At 44.8% G+C, this 26,383-nt stretch overlaps 2 protein-coding genes across 3 annotated transcripts in view; one reads left to right on the top strand and one right to left on the bottom strand.

Moving 5' to 3' along the window:
* Positions 1–1,860: 1,860 nt before the first annotated feature.
* LOC147641502 (PCNA domain-containing protein) overlaps positions 1,861–26,383 on the bottom strand; it is a 34,676-nt gene continuing 10,153 nt past the window's right edge. Inside the window, exons 2-7 of one of the 2 annotated variants that reach the window (XM_086812391.1) lie at positions 19,709–19,798; positions 19,419–19,573; positions 3,069–3,267; positions 2,856–2,975; positions 2,650–2,720; positions 1,861–2,532 (exon numbers count right to left, since the gene is read on the bottom strand). In XM_086812391.1, coding sequence (XP_086668517.1) covers positions 2,286–2,532; positions 2,650–2,720; positions 2,856–2,975; positions 3,069–3,267; positions 19,419–19,573; positions 19,709–19,798 — 882 coding nt within the window. In that variant the 3' untranslated portion in view covers positions 1,861–2,285. The remainder of the gene's footprint in view (positions 2,533–2,649; positions 2,721–2,855; positions 2,976–3,068; positions 3,268–19,418; positions 19,574–19,708; positions 19,799–26,383) is intronic. The other variant, XM_086812466.1, reaches the window with a different exon arrangement.
* Positions 22,193–25,406, top strand: LOC147641503 (uncharacterized). Its single transcript, XM_086784024.1, has 3 exons — positions 22,193–23,968; positions 24,072–24,387; positions 24,501–25,406. Exons 1-3 carry the CDS (start codon positions 22,548–22,550, stop codon positions 24,975–24,977), a joined length of 2,214 nt encoding a protein of 737 aa, XP_086640150.1. The 5' UTR covers positions 22,193–22,547; the 3' UTR covers positions 24,978–25,406.

The following is a 26,383-nucleotide window of genomic DNA, read 5'->3' as shown; positions in this document are numbered from 1 at the left end:
AAACATAAGCAAGCAAGCGTAGAGAGAACAAGGAGAGCTCACAAGTATTCTATTGTGAGTGTGTATTACTTAACGTTAAAATTGACTTATATACTAATAGCTAATGTTCACACTTTCCAAGGCACTAATCCTAGCCTTAAGCAAGTATATACACGAAGTTTGTAACTTCCCTATTTGGCATTAAGCTCACAAGTATTCTTCCCTTTTTGGCATTAACCTCGCGGTAAGACCGCTTTATAAAGCGCAACACCATCTTACAAGAGATGGGCTTCCATTGCATGTGAGTAAGATGCCAAAGTGCCTTCTTACGATAGGACAACACTGATCTGTCACTAGTCAGACCTCTCTGTACATCATTTTTTGTTTAATATTCTGATGACTAATGATCTTTCAGCTGGACAGACCTCTTCACGTCATTTTCAGTTTAATATTCAGACCTCTGCCGGTCGCCCTGTTTTCCTCCTGGGAAAGGGTTCCTGAGGCCCTTTCCCTAATTCTCCATTCTGTTACACAAAAATGGTAGCAGCACAACGAAGTACGCCTTCCCCAGCGTTAAAGCAACAAAGCCCTCCTGTGCTGCTTTGCCAAGTCAAGCATCATGTCCTCAGACCCTCTTCTGTGAGCTGTCCGAGCTGCCGGGACCACCCCTCTTGTGCCATAATCGATGTAGTCCTGCATTCTCCATTTTGTGTACGGCTGAGAGAGATATGAAGCCTTGTAAGAACCCATATCCTTGCACCAGAGATAGAGAGAGATATCACCAGAGATGAGAGAGAGATATCAACTCTTCTACATGGATCCCCACGCTACACAAAAGCGCACACACACACAGGGGTTGCCCCCTAGCTTCAGCTCTGCAGAGCCATATGCAAGCGACGGGTGTTGTTTGGGGGGGAGGGGGGGGTGAAGAGAGAGGAGAGACTAGCCGAAAGAAGGCCCTTCCGTATTGAGAAAAAGAAGAAGATATATTAACATCTTGGAAACGACCCAACGGGTCTATGATACAAAAGGTGTACAATGTGAATCCCTAGGTAAATGTAGATATGTATGGATCATCATCACGGAGGACACCATCCTCATCATCATGGTTACATCCAACCACGTGACACGGGTCTCTGGTCTGAAAAGTCGGCTTAGATAAGTCGGTACATGTCTTGGAGGTGAGAGGTAATAGCAGTGCATTCAAACTGTAGTGGAACGGGGGCACGCAATCCATATGAAGCCCATGTGAGAGGAACCACTTGGTAACCTTGGCAACCAAACCCTATCATGTCCAATCTCGGCTAGTAACCTAGATGACTCTAGTGCCAGTCGAGGGAGCCTGCCTCTGTCCAAGGTATGGATGCACTATATGAAGGTCAATATCTGGAAGAGGGCCTCAACTACCAAGGGGACTGCTCCAAACTCTGCAAGAATAATGAAGTGGGGCACTGAAGGCTTACTCCGAATCATCCGTGAAAACATCATGACCTGCAATCTCTCTATCCTCCTCCAGTAAACCTCCCCAAGGTCTGGTCCCCAAAAGGAGGCCCCATACATCACAACAGGTGTCACAAGTGTGTCAAAAAGCCATCCCTTAGTGCTAGGTTCCTAAAAGTGACCTTGGAAACATTGTCACTCCAATCGAGCCAAAGCCGCATGCCTTCGCGTCAGTCAAGCCTGAGCTGTTGGGCACAGTGTGAAGTAGGGTCCAGAAAAGGTGACTCAAGTATACATAAGATGAGACAATGTCTACTTGATCCCCTGCATATGTGAAGCTCAGTTTGGAAGCCACGGGGCATGAGGTGTTGAAGATCATAACCTTGGTCTCGCAAGGGGGAGGGGGGAGGGGCCACATTTGCATGAAAAAACAACACGTAGGATAAAAATATGGGATATCATGTAGTACTAAATTTGGTTCAAAGGTTATAAAACATTAGATATTTCTAAAGTTTTACTTCCTTTAATGCAAAACCATCCTTCTATAATTTAATTTCCCTAAAAAAAGCCAACCGGGGACTCTATTTTTGCGTAGACCTTATTAGGCTCTGCTAATGCAATGATGTACAATAATGCCACATTAACTCAGCTGATGGACCATTACAACCTACATAGCAAGACCATGTTATAACAAAAGAGCCCATGTTGCTTCACAAAATTAGCATTGTAGAAGTAGCAGCATTCTGATTTGGAGACTGATACGAATCTGACGTGTAATATTTGAACATTAAAGTCTTGTGTGCTTGTTACGGAGTCTGTTCAAACAGAAAGAAGACATTCCAACGTTGAGAAGTGCTCCAGCATAATTAAGAGACATCTGTATCCCCCTCTTCTTCCGGCATCACATAGAATTCGATATAAGACACACGGCTTTGCTGCTGGTTGGTACCAGGGTCCATCTGCTGTTGCTGTGCAGGTGTAAGTCGGACAGGAATCAGATGCTGAACCTTCAACAACCCTGAGCTTGCTATAGTCAGCTTGCTTCCCCGGTTATCCTTCAAAATGTTCCCGGGAATGTTTGCAGTTGTTGCCTTCAAGAACTTGTACTTGTATCTAGAGACAAATCCCAGAAAGGCAGGCTCGATTTTTTCCTTCAAACCTCTTTTGGCTAGTGCCAAGAAACATGTCCTAAGGTTTACATGTATAATAAAACCATGGATCCAAACTCACCTCTGCGAGACACGGTGGTTGCACTGAAAGGCAATAAACAAGTCTGCTTGTGCATTGTACAGAAAGTCTATCTGTTACATGACAGCAGAAAAGCTCCTCATACACTAAATGTCATTTTCAAAACCCACCCACAGACACAGACATACAATTACATACTCACATATTAGATACATATGTACATACATGCGCATCAGATGCTCACTAACCTGCAGGTCCCCATGCCCCTCGCCCCTAAATATTACACTAGGTGGATCCGGACATATGGTGATTTGAATGCTTGATCCTGGCCATTCTAAGTCATCAATAGCTTCTTTCAGCGCAGCCGACTGCACAAAAACTTGGAAGTCAAAAAGGTGGAACATCCATCCCTATCACAATAAAATCATGTGACGGACAAACACGTTGATAGTGATTGCCACCTTTACTGTAAAACTTTCAATAAAAGGGTGATCAAGCAGTTTGATATTGCATCCCGTGCATTGAACAGAGAGCACCTTTACTGCAAAACTTTGAGGAATGCCAGCATTTTCGTCCTCTATGCTGAAATCCCTTGGTACTCTGTCTGGGATCCTTGTTCGTATCTCCGCATATATACATGTCTCATTTGCATCGATCAACCTGCCAGAGGGGGGAATTTAGCACTGGTAAAAAGACACGAGCACAACATAGAAGTTAAAATTGTATGATTAATAGTTGTTATAAGGCTATCCTGTCTGCAATCATTGATTACAAGCTGTTCTATGTCTACATGAAAACATAGAGATCTTAGGTTCTATTCTGAGTCATGTCCCGTAGCATCCACACCTTCGGAATGGCTCACCTCAGCTAAAACACTTCTTCATATGCCTGGATAAACTTAGCAATCACAACAGTATGCTGGTTCCACCCACTCATCATTCGTAGTGGGATGAAATTCTTAAAATTGACCAAAAAGATCCTGCAAAGCTAGCATCCCCACCTATGCCAACCTCTACGGAAAACAGTCTGCTCAAGCTGTAATGTCTTTTCACCTATGGTGGAATTTTCAGCATAGTCACAGGGAATGGGCATTTTTAGACTCGGGAATGTTGGGGATGGCAGCATCTTCCTGTCCCATGTCGCTCTATAGTCACATGGAATGGCCATTCTCAATCTTTTCCATCCCCGTTTCCCGTCTCCATTTCGCGTCCCATGTGACTATGGTTTTCAGTAACAGTTTCTGTGGTAAATTCATGATGAAGTCGATGGTAACACAGTCCCATGGTCTTATCGGCACACAGGAAGCCACTGCAGCAATCCAGGGGTCTTCAAACAGTCTCCAAAAAGACACCCATGTGGACCCAAACACTACAGCAATAGAGAAACCTATGTTTCGTTAATGCTGTCTCCTGGATCCCACGTATGTCCTACATAAGAAGGCACACCACATTCTTCCATCTTCTCTGATGGGAAGGTTCTTTTCTATAGCTATGGGAGTGGGATCCAAGGGAGTGGACATGGCATGATCCCTTTTGATAGAGAGGAGCCTCCCCGCACCCCTTTCTTTGCTTACAGTGACTGCTAGGCTAGAAGATTCACATGCCTGCGATCCAGGGCACTCCTGCAACAGCGGGACATTGGCAGTCTCAGTGTCTCTCTGCACAGTTTCTCTCAAATTTCTGAAAGAGGCTGTGGGACGGTTTTCGGCCACAAAAGATCACTCTCTTTCTGTGGTAGTTGGCACATCGGAGCCGGTGGTTGGCACTTGGCTGGCCATCGAGGGTAGGCCAACAGTTTGTTTGAGGTGTGGAGCATGAGTTGGTTGGCTTTTGACTCCCAAAGAGTCAATTGGGATGTAGAGCTTGGGTTTAATTGGATTGACAAAGGTTGTAGTACTAATGAGCATTAGGAAGAAACTTCTTCATTGGAGTTTTAGGAGATTGGATCTGGCCAGCTGTGGAGATTAGTCCGTAACTTTCTTTGGTTAGGTTTGGATGGTTCATTAGACACCCGGGCCAGAGTGGCTTGGGAGACTGTTATACACCCCAGACATGAAGGGGCGCTGAATATTGTAGATCCGGATACACAATGCAGGGCATTGCTTTGCAAGCAAGCGGTCAGAGCATTCCTTGAAGGCACTGAGCCTTGGAAGGATTCTTTTATGCTTCACATTTCCAATTGTACACCTCGTGGTGGTGGAGATTGGATGCTCAGTTCACGTTTCATTTTTACCAAGGCAGAGTATAGGTAGGTCACCTTCTTCTCCACTTATGGCTGCCATTATCAGAGCTTGGAGTAGCATGAGACCTTTTTTGAGATAGAGGCTTCCTACATCAGTGGATGAGGCTGATAGACAACCCATTATGTGGAATGACCTCATTAGAGATGAGGTTGAACAACCTTTGGGTGCGTCTAGATATATGCAACGGCCTGGCTGGGAGAAATGTACAGTACTCCTACTCTAAGGCCGCACCGGGAAAGCTATAACATCACCCCATTGATTCAAAAGAGATTTTGACAGAGACTTTGGCACTCATACAAGAGGAGCCAGATGTCTCACTTCATTTGGTTATTCTTACACAGCGGCCTTCCCACTAATCAGTGGAGGGCTATTTTTGGAGTAGACCCCGCTGTTGCAAGTGTTGTTGGATGTATGATTATGTGACTGGTCACATATAGTTGCTGTATAATAGGTTTACAGTACCGCTATATGATCACAGATTTGTTGCAAGTGCACAAGATTTTTTGCAAGCACTGTTTGGTAAGTTGTTGCAACGTGCAAGTAAAGATATCTGATAGCTTGTCACATATTGTGAACGAGAAGCTAGACAAGAATAACTTCCATACATGGAAATTTAGGATGACCAATTTCCTTATGAAAAAAGGATATTGGGAGTTCATCATGAAAAGGAGCCACACATTGGTGAAAAAAATCCCATCCCTCCGCAAGTGCGGCATATAAAGCATGGCATGAAAGAGCCAAAAAGGTGTTGTACTGGTTGTCTATCAGTGTAACAGACTCTATGATTGGGCATATACAGGATGCACAAATGCCTAAGGAGGCTTGAGACACCTTGGTGAAGATGTACAACACAAACACCCAAGCTCGGAAGATGCAGCTAAAGTACGAGCTGCATAATGTGACCAGAGGGAAGCTAAGGTATAAATGATTACTCAATGAAGGTTAAAGGGCTTACAGATGCCCTTGCATCTATTAGATCACCAGTCGATGACGATGACATGGTTTCGATGTCCTTGAATGGTCTTGGCAAGGAATATGGCCAGTTTCAGACCTCCATTGGAGTTCGAGATAACTTTCTTAATTTTCATAAACTAATTACTCTTCTCATCCGTGAGATAAATATTGGGAGAGGAGACGTTCATCCTCTAGAAATTCAAATGAGCAAGCCTTCTACTCAGATACAAATAGAGACAAAGGCAGACCATCATGTAGTGGCCGAGGTGGAGACCCAGTTTGGAAACAGAAATCATAGGCAGCAATAACAACAAGAATCAAATGTACAGAACGGTGAAAGAGACTACTCTAGAGGCTAGGGAAAACCAAAGAGACTAAGGTGGTTAGCAAAGAAATCAAAATTCAAATAGCATAGAATGCTATTACCATAGCAAACCAATGCACATGGCAAAGGACTGCTTTAAAAAGCAGAATGATATCAAAAGTGAAAAGTTGCAACAAGACAACTATACATCATCAAGTAAACAGAGTGATGACAGAAGTGAGCATCTCTTTGTGATGCACCACATGCTCAACTCCACGACAAGAGATGTATCAAGATCAAGAGGTATTTGGTATGTGAATTATGACGCCTCTAACCACATGACCAGTCATGGTGAGTGGTTTAGAGAATTACAAGAAATGAAAAAATCAGAATATGTGGAAACAGGCGATGATACTGCGCATCCCATCGCGCATGTTGGTAAAGTGCAATTGTCTATGCAAGATGACAAAATGAAGTACTTGACAAATGTACTTCATGTTCCAAACATTACGAAGAACCTAGTTTCTATTGAACAAATGATTGAACCAGGTCTACAAGTGAGACTCAATCCTCAAGGGTGTTTTGTGGAAGACTTCAAAAATCATTGCCACTTAGTTGCAAAGAGTAACTTTGGATGTTAACATGCCTGAGGTGAAAGCAGCCATGTTTGCGCATGGGACAAGTGTCACTGCAAATATTGACATATGGTACAAGCATATTAGTCATGTGAATAAATTACGAGAATGAAGTCTATGTAAGCCCAAAATATTGTTGCAGGCTTGCCGAAGTTTAAGGTTAATGGTATGTATAAAGTATGTGAAGCATGCCAGCTTGGTAAGCAAGCCAAACCTGCTTTCCCACATTAAAAGCATGTCAGTGCAGACTATTGGATGTTGAACATTTGGATGTATGGAGACCGACCAAGATTGCAACAATTGCAAGTTGCAGGTATTATGTTACATTCATTCATGATCACTCTAGAAAAGTGTGGGTTTATTTCATGAAGGAGAAAAGTGAGGTGTTTACTCACTTTTAGAGATTTAAAGTCTTGGTCAAGAAAAAAAAAGGCATGCAAATAAAATACCTAAGATCAGATGGTAAGAGAGTATTTCTCCAATGAGTTTAGTAATTTCTTGAGAAAGCATAGAATCAAGAGATAATTCACATGCAAGTACACTCCACAACATAAGGGGTTGCAAAAAATGCAAGTACGCTCCGCAACATAATGGTATCGTAGAAAGGAAAGATAGCCACATTACATAAGTGGCACATACCTTGATGTCTAAAACAAAAATGCCAAATTAATTTTGGACAAAGGCAACAAAAACTAATGTTTGCATTATGAATACGACTCCCACTGCAGTTGTTCATGGTATGATGCCTAAACAGAAGTTTACAAGCATAAAACCAGATATATCTCACTTGAAAGTGTTTGGGTGCATCCGATGAAGTGAGAACAAAGTTGGATCTAATGGTAGTGTCATGTGCATCCATTAATCCTAATACTCATAGACATGTATATTCTCATTAACAAATATATGGACAAATTTAGGGACAGATTTAGAGCAGATTTTACAGCCCTACAAGGTCTCGGAAGTGCCCAAGACATAGCCCAATGATTGGGACACCTTTTAGGCATAGTTTGGACACAAAATATGACTTTCTGGTATGCATCATGAAGCTGTGAATTAGCAATATCATTGTATATATAACATGTTTTGGCAATATACAGTAGATTAGGTCTATCTCTCCTTCTCTTTTGTGTCTTTGCTAAACATCGAATTAGCATTAATCTTCTTTGCTTAGCGTTAATCATAAACACGCTTCCGCAATGCAAGTTACATTGGTATAGGAGCTTAGGTCATAATAGAAAAACCCTTAGCTTACGTTTTGTGCATGCTAAATCAAGGCTTCTGAAAATAGAATTTTTACTTTAGGATTTACAAGCCAAAATTAGAGTTTTCATATTTCGCATGAACCCTAGCAACAGTGTTTTCAGTCCTAGATTCAACGTGGAAAGTGGAAAAACCAAATTAGGGTTTCCATTTTTAGGGTTTCACCCATTTTTGCATGTAGCATGGATTGCATGTAAGGTACAAGCCTTAGCTTAGGTCTAACCTAGGTAAGAAAATACTTTTTTTACTACTCCCTCCACCAAAACCTCACCTTGATGGAGAGTAATGATGCTTGGAAAAAGAAGAGTTACGACGTGAGTATGAGACTATGCACAGTCGTTGGAGACGAAAACATGAAGAACGATACAAAAGGAAACAAGAACGCCAAGCCAATACAAACAAATCATGGCCCAATATATGCAATGACTCATAGAAGAGGAACGTCAACAATACGAGAAAGAAGCACATCAAGAAAAGCTTCAAGAAGATGCGCGTTAAGCCCAACTTTTGTACGAGCAAAGTTGGGCACACCTCAAGGAAACATGGGCACAGTTCATGGGAGCATCAACAAAGGAAACATGGGCACAGTTCATGGCAGCATCAACAAAGGCCAAGGAGGAATCACTTCGGGTTGTGAAGCAACCCAAGACTAAGAGTGTTGACACTAGAATAAGACGAGTTCTCAAGAGACATGATCACACAAAGAGGTGTTTCCGAGGAGGTGCCATTACCCCGTGCCAAAGCCGAAACCAGAACCAGTGCCACAGCTAAAGGAATGCACACGGAAGATGGGAAAGTGGAAACACAGGAGAGAGAGTGAGAGAGATAGAGATGGAGAGAAACGCAAGTGGATATCTTCCCTCAATATCAACAAACAAGAAACACATACTGATACAAGTCCCGACCAAGAGGGGGAAGATCACCTTGTATGTGAGGGACTACAGCGAGCCAAAACGCAGACACAAGACATGCAAGAGGCGAATACTCAAGTCAAGTGTGAGTAGGGGAATGACCCGGCTATATATATGCCCCAACAGGGACAGGCGACCAGCATCCTCATGACTAGGAAAAAACCAAGACTCCATAAAATAGGGGACAAAGTCGGAACAAGATGTGAGGGGTGACCAACCCCTCCAGCTAAAATGGTCAGCCTTAAAGGCTAAAATAGGACACCACAAAGGAAGCCAGCAACAACAGGATGATGATGTATATCTAACACCCCCTCACAGTACTGGATGTTGAGTGAACTCCAAGAAGCCAGACACGCAGTCCTTGATCAAAGATGAAAGACTGTAGCAACAAGTACCATGAAAGCTCCACAAGCAATCTCCTCAACAACTCAACTACAAAAGCAACAGACCAAGCTGCCAGGTACACCGCTCCTTTGGAAGAAAACAACCATGTAGGCTACGATGTGCTACTCCAAATAATGGTTCCACTCCCAAGTGTAAGACCCAAGTGTAAGAACACTCCCCGAAGTTGAATGTCGTGTTTCCAACTAGAGAAGGTCTAAAAAACCTCAAAACCAACCAAGATCGGATCCTGTAGATAATCAATCCTAGGAGAAGTAGGCTGCATCTCTGATCCTGGTATCTCATGACTCTAGAAAGTGGTCCGAAACCCTCTCTGAACAGACAGTGAAAGCGGCCTCGTATCTCATAATATACTAGACAGTGACATATGTAATGTAACTCTGTCTCTGGCTCCATCTGGCACAACTGACAAATCCTCGCCTCAGCTCTGGTACTCCTCTGAATCTGCCAGTCTCAATCTCTAGCTGGTGTGAGGATGTTCGTCCAAGAGGAGTTACCTTGGACTGAGCCTCCGCACTCTTTGTGCCCGACGCCCTCGGCCCCCCCGTCGGCCACAATCACCTCATCAACTCCAGATCTAGGACATGCTCCACCGCCATCAAGCTACCTTTCCACATGACATAGCTGAGGGAGACCTCTCGGAGATACTCATTAGCCCTATGCTTGATATTTTGGAGAGTGGTATACCATCTACTCAAAGCTGATGCTGCTCTCATGTTTCTATATTCTTAGTATACCATGATGAGTTTCCATGGACAGTTTTGTATCACCCCAGTGAGATAGCTATGTTTATGTTTTCTTACTGTTTTATTTTCCATGATGAGATATGCCATGGACATTATTGTATCACTTTGGTCTCATAGGCCCATTGGGTCTTTAGTAGACGCTTCATATATCTTTCTTTCTTTCTTTTCTCCCTCCCTCCCCCCCTCCCTCCCACCCACTCCACAGTAGTTACCCAGAGCCCTGTATGTGATTTATCTCCATGATGATGCAGGTTTTGTCTCATAGGTCGTTTTTTGGCCTTTTGAAGACGTTAATAAAATCTTTCTTTCTTTCTCCCTCTCTCTCTCTTACACACAATCCCAGGTAGAGTCTACTCTTGGACACCCTGTCTTGACATTGCAAGGCTCGAACGAGACCCAAGATGAGCTTGGATGGTTGTGGGAAAAATGCGTAGTAGTTTCTTGTTCAACTTTAAGGGCTAAGTCTACCCCACAGACTGTGGCACCGACTATGACTGTAGACCTACACGGTCATGTCATGGCCGCCCCACATATTCATGCCTATATAGGTACACAGCCAGACAGACCCTTCTCCATACAGATCATTAGTCATTACTATGAGTTTACTCCCTAGCTTCTACAAGCACACAACCTCCGTTGTATTAGTTCCAGGCTAGTCATCAATGAAGGCAAATGCATACTTATGGTAGTGCTACGTATAAACAGGAGCTTAACCAAGGGTACTTTTTCCCATGTGGTTTTTCCCCTTGGATATCCACTGTGAAAGGACACTTTATCATACCCTTTGTACTTGGATATTATATTGGATGTTACAGTGTGTCAGTGTTGACTTACGCATTCACCATCCACACATTTTCCTCGTACTCTTGGTGTCTCTATCTCTGTGCATCTTTGCAAGTTTTGTATACTGCTTTGCAGCAAACCCTAACCCCAATACTTGACTCCCCCGTGTGTGAGTCCAACATTTTAAAGAGAATATGGGGGAGAGTGAGAGCTTGAGTAGTACACGAGAGAGTAAGACACGAGAAACATGGATGGCTGAATTTTCTTATATCTTCTTCTCTTCTCTACAACCACAAACTAAAGAGATAAGAGTACATACTACAAGGGAAAGTACTCTCCTATTATAACATACAATGGTCGGTCCATAGTGTAAGCCTGACTATATGAGATGTTGCTATATCTATGCCATACTTTAGTAATCCAAATATGACTATCACATAGCTTGTCGTCCATTGGCAATGTATCAACCATAATCTCGCTAACCATGCCAGTCGCGTAAGTGCAGAAGCTATCACCCAGGCGGGTCATCAATGTCCGCAACTCTAGTTGAGCTCGATATCTCAACACTCTCTCTCGAGCTCAATTTCACACATTGTACTCCAAGCAAGCTCCTAAACCTGTTGAGCTTCTCTGTGTGCCGAATGCCTTCGTGAAGATCTCAATGATTCAATCACCTGTTCCTCTGTGCTGCCATATACCAAATCTACATCACTTGCTAGAATCTTCTCCCTCACAAAGTGATAATGCACCTCAATGTGCTTTGTCCTAGCATGGCATATTGGATTACTAGTGAGCTGTTTGCTACTCATGTTATCACAATAAAAGATAACGACCCTATCCGTGGGCTCACCTGTGTCACCAAGTGGCTTTTGAAACTAAGCTATCTCACAAGCTGCCGTAGCAGCGTTCCTGTACTCTGCCTTTGTACTTGATATAAGGCAACTATCGACTTGTTTCTTGCTGGTCCAACTCACAACAACACTCCCAAAAGAAAACATGAAGCCGTTGATAGATCTCCTGTTTGTGACACTACTAGCCCAATCAACATCTCTGTATCCATGTAGTTGTATCTCTTTGCCAATCTCAGAAAAGTCCATAATTAACTCTGGTCAACTCTGATCTTTATGTACGTGAGAATCTCTCTAGCCACATCCAAGTGTGACTTCTTGGGAGCCTGCATAAACTGACCCACAAGTCTAACAACATAGCTCAAGTTTGGCCTAGTAATGGTCATGTAGATCAAGCTACCTATTGTACGCCTATACATAGTGGGGTCCTTCAAAAGTTCACATGTTGTGCGGAAAGCTTTGTGTTCTATCCCAATGGCACTGAAATAGGCTTATAGCCTATCATACCATACTTAGACAACATGTCCAAGCCATACTGCCAACAAAATGCCATGAGGTGATCTCACCACCTCTATACCCAAGAAATACTACAACTCACCCAAATCCTTCATCTCAAATTTATGCTTCAAGGCCTCTTGACATCATGCATCATGTATGTCAGTATCACTATCACTAGCAACAATCAAGTCATCCACATAAATGACTAATAGCATAATCCCTCTGTTTGTCTTTTTTACATAAAGTGAAAAATTTGCATTGGATATCGAAGATACTCCTTGATCTTGTTTGACCATGCCTACTTCAAGCCATACGAGGCTTTTTTTTTTTTTTAAGGAGACTTCTATTAAGTATGAAATTTTTTACAAAATGGAGATTTCACACCAAGCAAGGTGGAGATCTCAACCAATCAGGAGCCCTGTGCTGCCAATGGGGTCCCGAGTGAGAGGATGTGAAAAAGATACCAATGTCCCACTCTCTCAAAAACTGGTCGTGCTTCCTCTCCGCGGCCCTCGAAGATCCCTGGATTCTGGCCCAGGTAGCCATAATGGTGTGAATAATATCACTCCAAATCCTGCAAAGACACTGAGAAACAAGAACGGGAGTACCCTCAATGGTCTCAGTGCATCTAGCCTTCCAGATATTCCAGGCTGAGATGCTAGCAATAATCTCCCAAGAACTGTCTAACCTCTGTGCCGAAGGGACAAAGTGTGAAAGTGGCAAATCTTGAAGACAACACTGCCGAGCAACTCCTTGCCTAACCATAATGGCCAAGCTCCTATCAGTCCCCTCGGATCTCAGTTGAGGCCCAGACAGAGTCAACCAAATGATAGATAAAAAATGGTAAACTGACTCCGAAACTCCTGCACACCTAGGGCATGCTGGGCAAGCACCAGTAACAGACCTCCACTGATTGGTGGCCAGACCCCCATGAGGGGAAACCCAGATAAAGGAGGAAATCTGTGGCTTCCTATAAGAATGCCACAATCTCTGCCAAAATACCCTCTGAATGTCAATCGAAATGCCGTAAGACTCCCAATGGGGTCTAAGAGTAGGGACACTCTGAATGTGTCCCAAGATAAGATGTCTGGCATTCCGCACCGTGTAACTGAAAAAAGGCATGCTTTTCAAAGGATTACAAGCATCCTTCCACTCCCACTCACCGGGGTCCCAATGCAAATGTCTGATAGGGCAGCCACCATACAACACTCTCTGTGATCATCCCGGGGGGGGGGGGGGGTTTGGGAGGGGGAGGGGAATCAACAAAGGGTTACAAGCTTCCTTCCACTCCCACTCATCGGGGTCCCAATGCGAATGTCTGATAGGGCAGCCACCATACAACACTCTCTGTGATCATCCTTGGAGGGGGGGGAATCAACAAATACATGCTTCCCTAACCTGCCAACAACTCTGACTCGACGAATCTGGGGGCCCTCAATAAGGTCCTGCACATCACATTTCTCCAGCTACCATCCATCCTATACAGAAAAAAAGACCAGTACATCATCCTCCCTAGGCAAGGAGATACCCATAACCTGAAGAGGACATTCGACAGAATGGGCTGCCGGTAAGCTTCCTCCGCTGAACGCGAGGGGATGTGTACCAAAAAACTCCTCAGGCAGTCCCAGGCCCGTAGGAGGGACCTAACCAGGGGGGACGAAGGGGAGCGATGAACTGCATCCGAAAAAATAAAGCGTGAGTTGAGAGTCTAGTCACCTCCGCAAACAGGGACACACTTCGTGATCTGCTGCATGAGAAAGTCCTTCCACGACTCAGTGCCTAGAAGAAAGCCCTTAACAACAAGCTTACAGAGCAAAGCCTTACATTGCACCTCAGGGTCAATGATATTCAATGCCCCTTCCTGCTTAGGCCTGATAATGGTTTCCCAAGCAACTCTAGCCCTGGTGTGTGCATTTCCATCAAGCCCTGACCAAAGAAAGTTCCAAATAAGGCGACGAAGTTGGCCAATGGAGCCCTTATGAAAAATCCAGCACGAAGCAATAAACCAAGTCGTGGCTAGCAAAACTTGGTTAACCACCAAAGCTCTATAGGCCAAGTCGAGCTTCCTCCTACTCCAGTGAAGAAGTTTACTTTTAATGCTTAAGAGCACTGGAGCAAACTATTGTGCAGGGGAGATGTCAACGCCCACCTGACAACCAAGGTATCTAACAGAGCATCCTCTCTCAATCCAAGTAAAACCAACATATGTACCCCAATCTGCAAGAGGAGAATCACTGATCCAAAAACCAACTGATTTATACTAATTGATAGTAGCTCCTGCTGCCAAACAAAAGGCCTCCAAGGATGTCCAGAAAGCACATAAACAAGCATGTGAAGCCTCAAGGAACAACGCCGTATCATCTGCTAACTCAGAGTCCAAAAACTCTTCCTCTATGCATAAAGGCAGCCTGAGACCCACAACACCAGGGGCAGCCCAAAGAAACCTGCTCATAGCCTCAACTACAATGAGGTACAATAAAGGAGCGAGGGGATAGCCCTGCCTCACCGAACGGGAAATCTAAAAACGCTCGCCACGCCCCCACAAGCTAAAACAGTGCTATGAGCCTCCCTATATAGGCAGGGCACCCCTCTGATCCAATTTTGGGAAAACCCCATATGTGCCATAGTGCCCTCCAAAACATCCCAATCCACTCTATCATAAGCTTTTTCAAAATCAAGCAAAAGAATTGCAAGAGGCTGCTGACTAGACTTTGCCCACTCGACAACTTCCCAGAAAGAAAAGATGTTATCAAATATACTCCTTCCTTGGAGGAACCCATTCTGTGTATCATGGATAGTCCTTTGGAGAATCGGCTGCAACCTTATACTCAAGGCTTTAACTAAGATCTCATATGCATATCCAAGGAGAGTGATGGGCCTCCATTGCTTGATGTTAGTCTTGTCCCCACTCATGGGGATAAGTTGAATCAGCCCCTCCGTGAGGTATGGCGGCATCATACCCGACAGCCACATTTCCTGAAGGGCAACAATGATAGCATCTCCAATATGATCCCAAAAAAGAATAAAGAAGGCGGGAGAAAGACCATCATCCCCTAGGCATGAACCACTGGAAAGAGCATGCAGTGCGTGAAGGAATTCATCCTTCGAGAAAGGGGCATCCAAAGAAGAACACATAGCATCTATAATGAGCCTGGGCATGCACTCCCAAACTTTCTGCCGTGCCACATCTCTCGGAGGAGAGAGCACCTCTGCAGTCAACAAAGACTAATAAAAATCTGAAGTAATACCCCTTACCTTATCAGGCTCGATCTGAACCTCACCCTGTGAATCCTCCAAATACCTCATAGAATCCTTGCTATCGGAAGGCCTGTGCACTGAAAAAAACTCTTTGTTACATCTGCCATCCATGTAAGTCCAAAAAGCCTCGTTCGCATGAAACGCGAACTCAACCCTCCTGTCCATGGCCAACTGCAGCTCTGCTCTAACTATGGTCAAGAGGTTTGTAATCCAAGATGCATGTGGATGCTTTTCATGTTCCCTTTGAAGAGCAGCAATCCTACGCCTAATAGCTCTCTCCTTGTCCAGAGCCTCCTTCTTGGACAAGGCAGAGCTATGATAATGATGGCTGGTCCTCTCAAGAGCCAGTGCATTATTATGACGAGGATCAGAACCGTCACAAGATCTCCATAACTGCAAGTAATGAAAGTCCACTCATCCTGCACGAGATTTACTGATGCATCATCTTTCCCTACAGGTGATGAAGAAGAATCTACAGCCATGCGGCTTTCTTTTTTCTTCTCCTTTGCAAGCCTTTTCTTGCACTCATTCAAGTAATGACCTGGCTACTTGCAGTAGTGACATTTGTCCTTTTTCTTGGGCTTGCCTACATCATTTTTAGCCTTTTGTGAAGCCTATCCCAAATCAACCTTTGGCTGAAAACTGTGTTTGGCTTTTCTCTTGCCTTTGTCTTGGGCAGCAAAAGCCCCATCACTACCACGCATGCTGGAAGATTTGTTCTTCCGATTCTACTCCTCCTGTAGTAACAAGCCAACCAACTCTTCAAACAAGATTGGTTCCGGTTTCCCCGCATAGATAGAGTGAGCGATGTGTGGAAGTTCAAGTAGGTTTCTGGCAAAGATGATAGTGTCTTGGAAACCAACTCCTTTTCGGAAATGACTTCATCAATATTGAGCAACTGCCCCCGAAGATCCTGGATCTTCGGAAGATGATCAGCCATACTATCACCTTCATTCATGTCCAAGTTCTCAAGCTCTTTCTTGAGAAATGCAACCCTGGCCTCATTCTTTGCCTGATACATGGTTTCAAGTACATCCCAAGCTCACCATGAGGTTCTGCAAGACCGAATATGCGGTATAATTGATCACTTTACTGACAAAACAATCAAATCCATTGCTTGGGCATCGCGAGTATCCCATCTTTTCTGCTCCTGTGAGGGAGGAGTGGGTTCTGCTGCTTGTTGAGCACCACGGCCAGGCATATAGGTGCTATGTCAACAGGGCGTACATCTTCACCTAACATATCACCCCATAATCCTTTGGCCACAAGTAGATTTCGGACCATGAAACTCCATAGGGAGTAATTACTGCCATCCAATTTGTCCTCTTGGGACAAAACCCTGAATATATCAGTCGTAGCGTCAAATCTTGACGACGACCAGGCGCTACTAACCTTGGAGTCAGACCTTGACAGAGACCAGGCGCTACTGCAAACGAGACAGGATCTGGAAGGCGTAGACATACAGTTGGCGACTGCGCGAATGGGCTGGTCATCGGCAACAAACAGAAGTCTCGATGACGGAGTGAAATGCCGGACGGGACGAGCACGCCAAAGACCACCGGACGGAGTGCATACGGCGATGGAAGAAACGACCCCAAATCTCACCAATTTGTGGCCTATGCCACGTAAGCCGGAAACCACTTATGATCAAGCTATTGGATGCCATATCTATTTGTGCAACTCACGGGGCCAGCCATCCAATATGGTGTGTCACAACGTTCAAAATTCATGCATTTCCTAGGAACTAAGCATTGGCAAGCAGTTAAACGTATATTCAATGCAAGGCACTCAAGATATTGGATTGTTCTATGCTAGGGGGGTGATTTAGAACTGCTAGCCTTTAGTGATTTTGATTAGACAAGCGATTATGATACATTGCACATATCTTTGCTAATCAAGAAACAATCAACTATGGCAGTCTCATCGCCCTAGGCCACCTTCTCTAGTGCGAGCGCCACCGATGAGGGGGGCGGTGGTGGAGCCCTCCCCACTAGTGCTGCTCAGAATGTTGGCTGGAAGGAGTGGCAAAGCACCAGGCAGGCGGAGCATGGGCGGCACGAGGTCGACAGAAACGTGCAGCCGGTAGACGGAATTGGGCAACGACAGAAATGTGCAGAGACGACGGAGTTGTTCCCGACAGATGGAACTACAGACAAAGACCAGCACGTGCAAGAGAAGGGGAACCTCGCTCTGATACCACTGTTGGATTAGGGCTGCACAGAAAACAGAGACACAAGAGATGCACACAACAACAAGCTCTAAGAAAGATGAGATACAAATGTGTAGAGCAAAGAGGGTTGACTCCACAATATCAAAAGACCATACATGTGGTGTCCTTTCACACCTAATATCCAAGGGGAAAAACCCGATGGGAGAAAAGTGCCCTTGGTTAACCCACGTTCACATGTGGCACTACTCACATCATATGTGGCATAACTCATAGCATATATGCCAATACAGCGGAAGATGGGAAAGTGGAAACACAGGAGAGAGGGTGAGAGGGAGATAGATGGAGAGAAATGCAGGTGGATACCTGCCCTCAATATCAACAAACAAGAAACACATGCTAGTACAAGTCCCAAGCAGGAGGGGGAAGATCACCTCGTATGTGAGGAATTGCAGCTAGCCAATATGCAGAGGCACTAAGGCATGCAACAGGCACAAAGCAATGAATGAGAGGGAGGGAAGGACTGGCTATATATATGCCCAAATAGGGGCAGCCGACCTGCTCCTCACGACTAGGAATAAAACCTGATGACTCCATAAAATAGGAAAAAAGTGGGAATATGATGTGAGGGGTGACCAGCCCCTCTAGCTAACATGGTCAGCCCTAAAGGCTAAAATAGGACACCACAAAGGAAGCCAACAACAAGGGGATGATGATGTCTAACACTCCTAACCTTGCTAGATTAGGCCCTAATCTTGAGGATTAGTATTAGGTACGTAACACCAGCACTAGAAGCTCATCTATAGCCTTGCTGTCTCGCACATCCGGTGAGCGTGCTGCAACGAGACTATTGGAGGTGAGCCCACTCCCCACACGGAGACCATTCGAGCTATCTGGGTTGATCTCATTCACACCTTGTGAGGACACCTAGAGTGCCTGGCAAGGAACTCAATGCGCATGCAAAGGCAGCGGTTTCTTCCACACCTGGAGCACCAGACCCTTCTTACAGTTATCTGGCATACACACCACCATTTTGGCGCCGACATCAGCACCATATCCAAGAGCGGCTAGCTCACTTACACTCACACCCGAAGATCATGCTCTGAGGTATTTTTTCCTCGCCATCGCCTATGTATCACATATTACACCCCCATTATGGTATTGGTTGGAGCTAGACAGATCTGCATTGCATTCTTGTATACCCTACGCATATAGGTTGCATACTAAGCCTCTAGCAGTAGTGCTCCATCCATCACACCCCCCCCACTAGCTCAGTACTTTCATAGTTTATTTCATGTTCATTTTGTCCTTTTTTTTTCTGGACATCCAGAAGACATTGACAGTTGTACATTGATTTGTCTCATAGGTCGAGTTCGGCCTCTAGTAGACGTTAATACAGCTTTCTTTCTTTCTCTCTTTCCCTCCTCCTCCTCCTCCTCCTCCTCCTCCTCCTCTGATGTAGCCTCCCGTCCAGAGTGGCCAGCCATAGAGGGAGCCCCCCCCCCCCCCCCCCCCCCCCCCCCCCCCCCCTGTATTTTTTTTTCAGTTTTCTTACTGTCCTGGACAGGGTTGCACTATGCCTCTTGGCAGTTTTTTTTAAACTAATAGAAGGGTCTATTCTTAGAAAACAAAAAATGCAACATCACCTCGCAACTACTTGACATGAGTAGACATATGCTAGCTCATCAACTACCACCCCTTCACATTATCCACCTCATCCACAGGTATAATCTTTTTTAATAAAGCATGCTCATAGCAAGTACAACCTTTTAAAAATTAAGAAGTGAAGGAAGAAAAAAACACTTTAAAAGCAGCTGCATGTCAGGTCCAGGATACTGGATCTCAAGTGCCGTTGTTCCAGCGGAGGAAGTGAATGTGCTTAAGCTGTCAACCAGCAAGCCCAAGCTCACCCCGAACCTTGGTCGCACCTCAGCTTGATACAAATACGTACGAAAAAGCTGTCGTACAAACAAGTGAATCCTCCTTCAATCTCACTTGTCACAGTGTTTATATTTGGGTAAAAATGGTAGGATCAGAATAAGGTAACAAACTAATAAGCCAACTGTATAGCTACATTGAGTAGGACCACATACCTCTTTTCGAAAATAAACGCGTGCTTGAAGGCATGCCCATTCCTCCACCATTATCACCACTCCATGCTCAGACAATTCACAAATTGCATCCTACCACCATTTGTAGATCTCCATGTTTACCAACAACCCTTAAGAACTTTAAATGAAAAACTTAAAAATGCAAGCACAGCTGCCTACAGCTAGATCTGCTATAGGCTGGCTAGACACTAGACAAAACACAATATTCTGGGTTAAACATGGTGCCATTCTTGGACACATAGTCTCCAAGAATGGCATCTCCAAGTGAAGATGAAAAATGAATTCGCCTATAGATCGCCCAAATCAAATCTAAACTGCTCAAACTTTAGCTTGGGGAGTGCTTTGGTAAGATATTAACCACCCAGCGTTGCTAGACGTTTGTGAACGGCTCATACAAAACACATTTCAAAAACGTTACGTACACTTCTTACCTCTCAAAAACGTTTCCGCCTACAGCATGTAAAAAAATAGTTTATCTATCTTATCCCAAGAAGTGGGGAAAGATGTCTCTACTTTACACTATGAGAAGCCAATCGCTTCCAGCAGAACTTCATTCAAAAAAGCACTCTTGACATCCATTGATGAAGTGTCCAAAAGCATGGAGTATTGAGCGTGAATTCAACACCAAAAGGTAGTGCCTACAAATACTCAAAGCATGAATCACCTCTAAAAGTTCTTTCTCACATAGTGCTCCCAAAGTTGAGATTGAATGCATGTAGCCTTCAACTCTCAAATGCCACTGTGTGAGACTCTTGATTTCGGACTACTCCAATGCACACACATCACACATAAAACTCCATGCTAAATTGTTGATTGAGGTTTGGTGAAACAATACCAGACTAGAGATGATAGCTTCTATAAGATCTTGTAAAGTTTTTCTAGTAGCTGCCATCCATTTGAAGGTTGTCACATGTGCAAATTACTAATCTCCTATAATAAAAGCATGAGCCAAGAAAAATACAAACCTCACACACCAAGCATAATTAGGACCAATTTTGGGTCCCTGGATGGCCTTACCCTTAGCCAGATCCATCCCAATTCCATCTTTGGATACTATGTGTCCAGAACAGATCCTTTTGCACCGTTTCAAGCATGGCTCAAGCCGAAGACTACGACAGTTCCTCACGAAGTTTCAGGACCGAGGAACTCATGAAGCCGTATGGCTCGACAAAGAGTTTTTCGAAGACTATCCGGCGTTATTGATGGATTATTTGGAGGCTATGCAGCTTCCGTCAAGTTAAGCAGAAGGGGATGTCACGTGCATCCCACACTTGGATGCCACGTAGACATTTCTGTACAAAAGGTGCAGGACCTGGGATGGTGAACTGGTCCCATGTGAGCCCAATCCGGGACGAGTCAGCCAGGGATACATCTCAATCGTCCGAGGTCAGGTGTGCATTGTCCTGCACATGAGTCCAAGGTCAGGTGTGCACTGTCCTGCACATATAACAGTGCCAGTCCGCGCTGTGAGTCTCCCTCTAGAATGATGTCAGTGGTTCTGTGTATCTGGTATGGTACCAGATGCCAGATCATTGAGTAGATAGTGGTTAGGACAAGGGGCCAGCCCATAGGGCTACCCCTGATCTTAGTGTGGGCATGGGAATGGTGTGGAACTACCCCCATGAGGGCCAAGAAGGCCCAGGCTGAACCCCCCAGCCATGGAGGGGCTGTAGGACAGCCCTAGGGCAAGATTAAGGCAGTTTCCAGGAGATTACAGCCTTTAAATGGCTGTAGGGCAAGTATGGGGCAGCCCATACAGGCTGCCCAGCCCTTGGATTGTGGGCAAAAGCTGTGCCCAGCCCTCTGGAAGCAGGCACATGATGCCCAGCCAGTTAGGAAAAAAAAGTAGCATTTTATGTGATTTATTTTAGCATTAAATGCTGGAAATTCAGTCGTGGGAGTATTTTATGTTGGATGACTGCTTTAATGCTGGCCAACTGCTCATGATTGGGTAGTATAAATAGGAGAGTCCATAATCCCAATTGTTCATCTCATTATTCACCAAGAGCTCAAGCAAATCAAGGGCTAGACAAGACAAGGGAATTGCTAAGCAAAGGGGTGGAGAACTGAAGGTCAAGGGCAGGGATTTTCCAGCCAACAAAAGGTCCAAGATTGCTGTATTTTCTTTCATATTTCTCATCATTCTAATAAAGCAAATACACCATCCGTGGTGGGGGCCCTACAGAGGGTAATTGGGACCCAATACTGTGTCCTCTCCACCTCTCCCTCTCTCTCTCTATTTTCTGCACTTCTCCTTTCAGTTTGTGCGTTAATTTCCGTCGCGAAAAGAGTGCTGAATTCTGAGTATTGAAGTTACCGATTCTTCTCCGAAGCTTCCACAGATTACACCATGGATGCAGTCGGCCAGCGCATGAAGTGCCACCAGCCCTCCACGACTGGGCAAAGCCAGTCGGCCAGCAGAAAAACACCACGACCTCCTTTGATCAAGTCGGCCAGTCTGCAGCATAGTTGCTATGAAACGCGTTTCAAACTTTAGCAGACCCGTTTGAAACGTTTCAAACGTCTGGGAGTTTGAAACGCGTTTCAAACTTGGCTTTTTATTTTTTAATGTTATTTAAGACGGGTCATATCAGTCGCTTTCCAGAGAGCAAAAAAAACACGCCGTGCATAGTACAGAGGAGAAAGTTGACTGTCCTTCCCCACGCTTGCCTTCGTTCGTGTGATTTCTCCGCCACCCGCCCCCTCGGGACCTGTGCACCGTGCTAGCAAGGTTGGTACTTGTCTGTTTTCATATTTTTGCTTGATTTTTGCACCAATTTCAAAACTTGAAATTTGGGCAACATCCTTCCAGGCTTCCAAAATGCCTCGTGCTAGAGATTCAATGTGGACTCATGTCATTCCCATGGGCAAGTATGGGGGTTCAGGCACTGAAAAATGGAAGTGCAAGTATTGTGATAAGGTCTCAGGTGGATCTGCAAACAGGATAAAGGCTCATTTTTCAGGTCTAAAAGGCAAAGGCATTGGTGCTTGTGATAAAGTGCCCCAGGATATCAAAGCCTCTCTTCTACAATGGAGGAGGGAGCAAGAAGCAGCCATGAAAGGATTTGGAAGCAGCCATGATGACATGCAGGAAGAGGAGGAGGATGTCACCAAAAGAGCTAGAGTGGGTGATGAACAAGAGATGCAGAGTCAAACGGCTGTAGGTTCTACCTTTGCTCCTTGTGCCCACAGGTCTTCCTTGCCCATTAGGCCTTCTTTGAAGAGTGCAAGCATTAAAGCTCGTTTTCAGAAAGCAGCAGTTGCTGAGGCCACCCGTGAATTGACAAGGTTGTTTATTCATTGTGCTTTGTCATTTCACATTGTGCGCACTCCAAGATGGAAGAAGACCATGAGAGCCATTAGCCGCATTGGGTATGAGTGGGAGGGTCCCAAATATGACTCCTTACGCAAGAAGCACTTGAGAGATGAGAAAGATCTTGTACAGCTTGAGATGGAGCCTTTGAAGGCAACATGGCATAAATATGGATGCACCATATTATGTGATGGTTGGACAGATATGCGGAAAAGGAATGTTTATAACATTTTGGTGTCCTCCTGCAAGGGCGTAATGTTTATGCGTGCCATTGATGCTTCAGTTCCAGGGACGGTGGTGACAGGAGCCTTTATATGGCAACACATACGCCAGACAATGTTAGAGATTGGTGCTCAGCATGTGGTGCAGGTGATTACTGACAATGGCTCTAATTGTGTGTCCATGGGCAGAATGTTAGAGGATGAGTTCCCAGAGATAGTGTGGACTCCTTGTGCAGCACATAGTCTTGACCTCATGATAGAGGATGTTGCTAAAATCCCTTGGATTTCTGAGATCTTTGCTATAGCTCGGAGCATGGTGAGGTTTGTTACCAAGAGGCTAAAAGTCCTCTACATGTACCGTGCCCATAGTGATCTAGAGTTGCTCAAGCCCTCAAAGACCAGGTTTGCGTACATGTTCATTGTGATTGAGAGGCTAGTGAGAGTCCAGCAAGGGCTACTCCGCACAGTTGTGTCACGAGAGTGGATGGCATGGGAGGATCGAGAGCAGCCCAAGGCAGTTGCATTTGTGCGTGCTGTGATGCGAGAGAGTTGGTGGGATGATGTCAAAGCACTTGTGAAGGCCACTCAGCCTCTTTACGGTGTCCTTCGCATCACAGACATGGAGGGCAGCACTCTTGGTCTCCTTTACGAGTTCATGGACCGTATTGGAGAAGCCCTGAATCGGTGCACCGTTCTATCAGCAGAGAGGTATGTAATATACAATATGCATGTCTTTCCAGTTTTGTACTTGTCGGGTTTATTTGGCTTTGGTTGTTGGTGAATCGTTATTTGTGACTTGGTCTATGAATAGGGTCCAGGACATCAGGGAGGTTTGGAACCGTAGATGGAATTGGTTTCATAGACCAATCCATTCGGTTGCCCATATACTGCATCCTCTATGGCGTAATGAGGAGCAGTTCAACAACGAGGAGTTGGAAGAAGGGTGGCAACAGTACATCCAGAGGTGGACAGGAGGTGATATTAATCTCTTGAGAAAATTGGAGGATGAGCTCTTGGTATATCGCAATGGGAGCCGTGTGTTTGTAAGACCCACCGCACTACTAAGAGAGACACAGCTACAGCCAGTCTCATGGTGGGAGAAATATGGGATTGGTACTCCATTACTGGTAAGTGTTTAGTATTCAAATGTTACATCAATAATAGCCATGAATCATGATGCAATGGGAGGTTAGTGCTTTATCACGACTACTTACAAAGTTTTATGTCCTTTCTATGACAGAAACGCCTTGCATTGCGAGTCCTCTCACAAGATTGCAGCTCTGGGCCTTGTGAGAGGAACTGGAGCACATGGGCTCTCTTCCACACAAAGAAGAGGAACAAATTGAGCAGTGCTCAATTAGAACAGGTGGTTTATTGTCATTGCAACCTCCGTCTAATTGAGCAACAAGGCAATCCAATCGAGCCGCGCCAAGTGAATGTCGACAAGATTGACATAGAGTTGGTGAAGGATGTACCGGATATTCCTCGGGAGGAGCGTGACATCTATGCTATGCTTTACGAGGAGTTGATGGCACCAGCTCGTATCACACGAGTGCATGCATCTAGAGATGGAGCTTCTACGAGTGCTACGGCTATAGAACCTGAGATTTATGGAGCTGAGGCAGAGTCTTCTTCCGGCACAGAGTCAGAGACATCAGAGGATGGAGATGACCATGAGGAGTCGTCGTCGTCTCCGTCTGAGGAGGATGACTCCTGAGTCCTGACTCCTGATTCTATTTTCTACTTCATTTTGTACTATGTACTGTGTGTCACATGTGACACGGATTGTGTTTGACTATTTACTATTGACTCTTGAGCTTACTTATGATGAGCATTTACCATTGAGACTCTATGTCATGTGATTTGTCTATTTAGTATTATCTATGATTGTTGATTCATGAATCATGATTGAAACCTGCAGGCTGCAGCCTGCAACCTTTGAAGTTAAAGTTTGGCATTTGAACTTTGTAGTTTGTACATATTCAGCATACACCATGGCTCATTTCTTTCTTGCATTGTTTTTATCTAGGATTGAAGTTTGAAACTTTGAGTTTGAAGTTTGAACATGGATGACTGCCTTGGCATATTTGGCATTTGCTATCCCATGGGCCATGGGCCCATTATGCATAGATGATAGTACATACTTATTACTAGATCCTGATACATCATACAAGCATGCATATATTCAAAATATTATCATTTTATCAATGCTATCAATGATCCCATATATTCTGGCATATAAATATCATATATGGTATTGATTTTTCACATGCCAAGATGGAAAGTTTGAAATGCGTTTCAAACTTCTCGAAAAGGTTTGAAACGTTTCCAAAACGTTTCAAACGCGTTTTTGAAACGCGTTTTTTGAAACGTGTCGCTACTATGGTCTGCAGGAACACATGAGTGCAGTCGGCCAGCATCAGAGGCTCCTGCTAGCATGTGGCATCCACCCACACCAAGGAAAAATGGGAAAAAAATACGGGGAGTGAGGAAAAATGATAAAACACCTATAGAGGGCGAGCACACCCACAACAGAGGCCCTGGTGTCTGATTAAGACAGGAGATGACTTCTAACACCCCCTCTCAGCTCCTGGCTGTGAAATCAACCCAAGGGAGCTGGAGAGCCGCCTGAGTGTAGCCTGAGGTAGAGACTTCGTGAAGAGGTCCGCCGCATTGTCCTCCGTCGAACAATAAAGGAGCAAGATGTCACTAGCCAAGATCTTCTCACGTACAAAGTGATACTGTATCGCTATGTGCTTGGTCCGGGCATGGAAGACCGGGTTCCGAGCAATAGCTATACAACTCTGGTTATCGCACTAGATGACTGTGGGCTCCTTTTGTGGAAACCCAATCTCGCCTAACAGCCTCCACAACCACACAACCTCGCAAGCGCCACCACAAGCAGCCCGGTACTCTGCCTCTATCGAAGATAGGGCAATAGTTGGCTGTCTCTTACTGCTCCAAGAAACTGCTCCTGAGCCAAGGGTAAAACTGTATCCTAAAGTAGATCTCCTCGTGTCTGGATCTCCTCCCCAATCTGAGTCACTCCAACCTTGGAGTCTGACTCCATCCCCTCCTGTGTAAAAGAGTCCTAGATCCTTCGTACTCTGCAGATACCACAAG

The sequence above is a fragment of the Cibotium barometz genome, chromosome 1 (assembly GCF_041138505.1).
Source record: "Cibotium barometz isolate CiBa-2024 chromosome 1, ASM4113850v1, whole genome shotgun sequence".
In the NCBI taxonomy this organism is placed as follows: Eukaryota; Viridiplantae; Streptophyta; class Polypodiopsida; order Cyatheales; family Cibotiaceae; genus Cibotium; species Cibotium barometz.
Note: the sequence above shows the minus strand (reverse complement) of the source record. Positions and strands in the feature narration are given on the sequence as shown.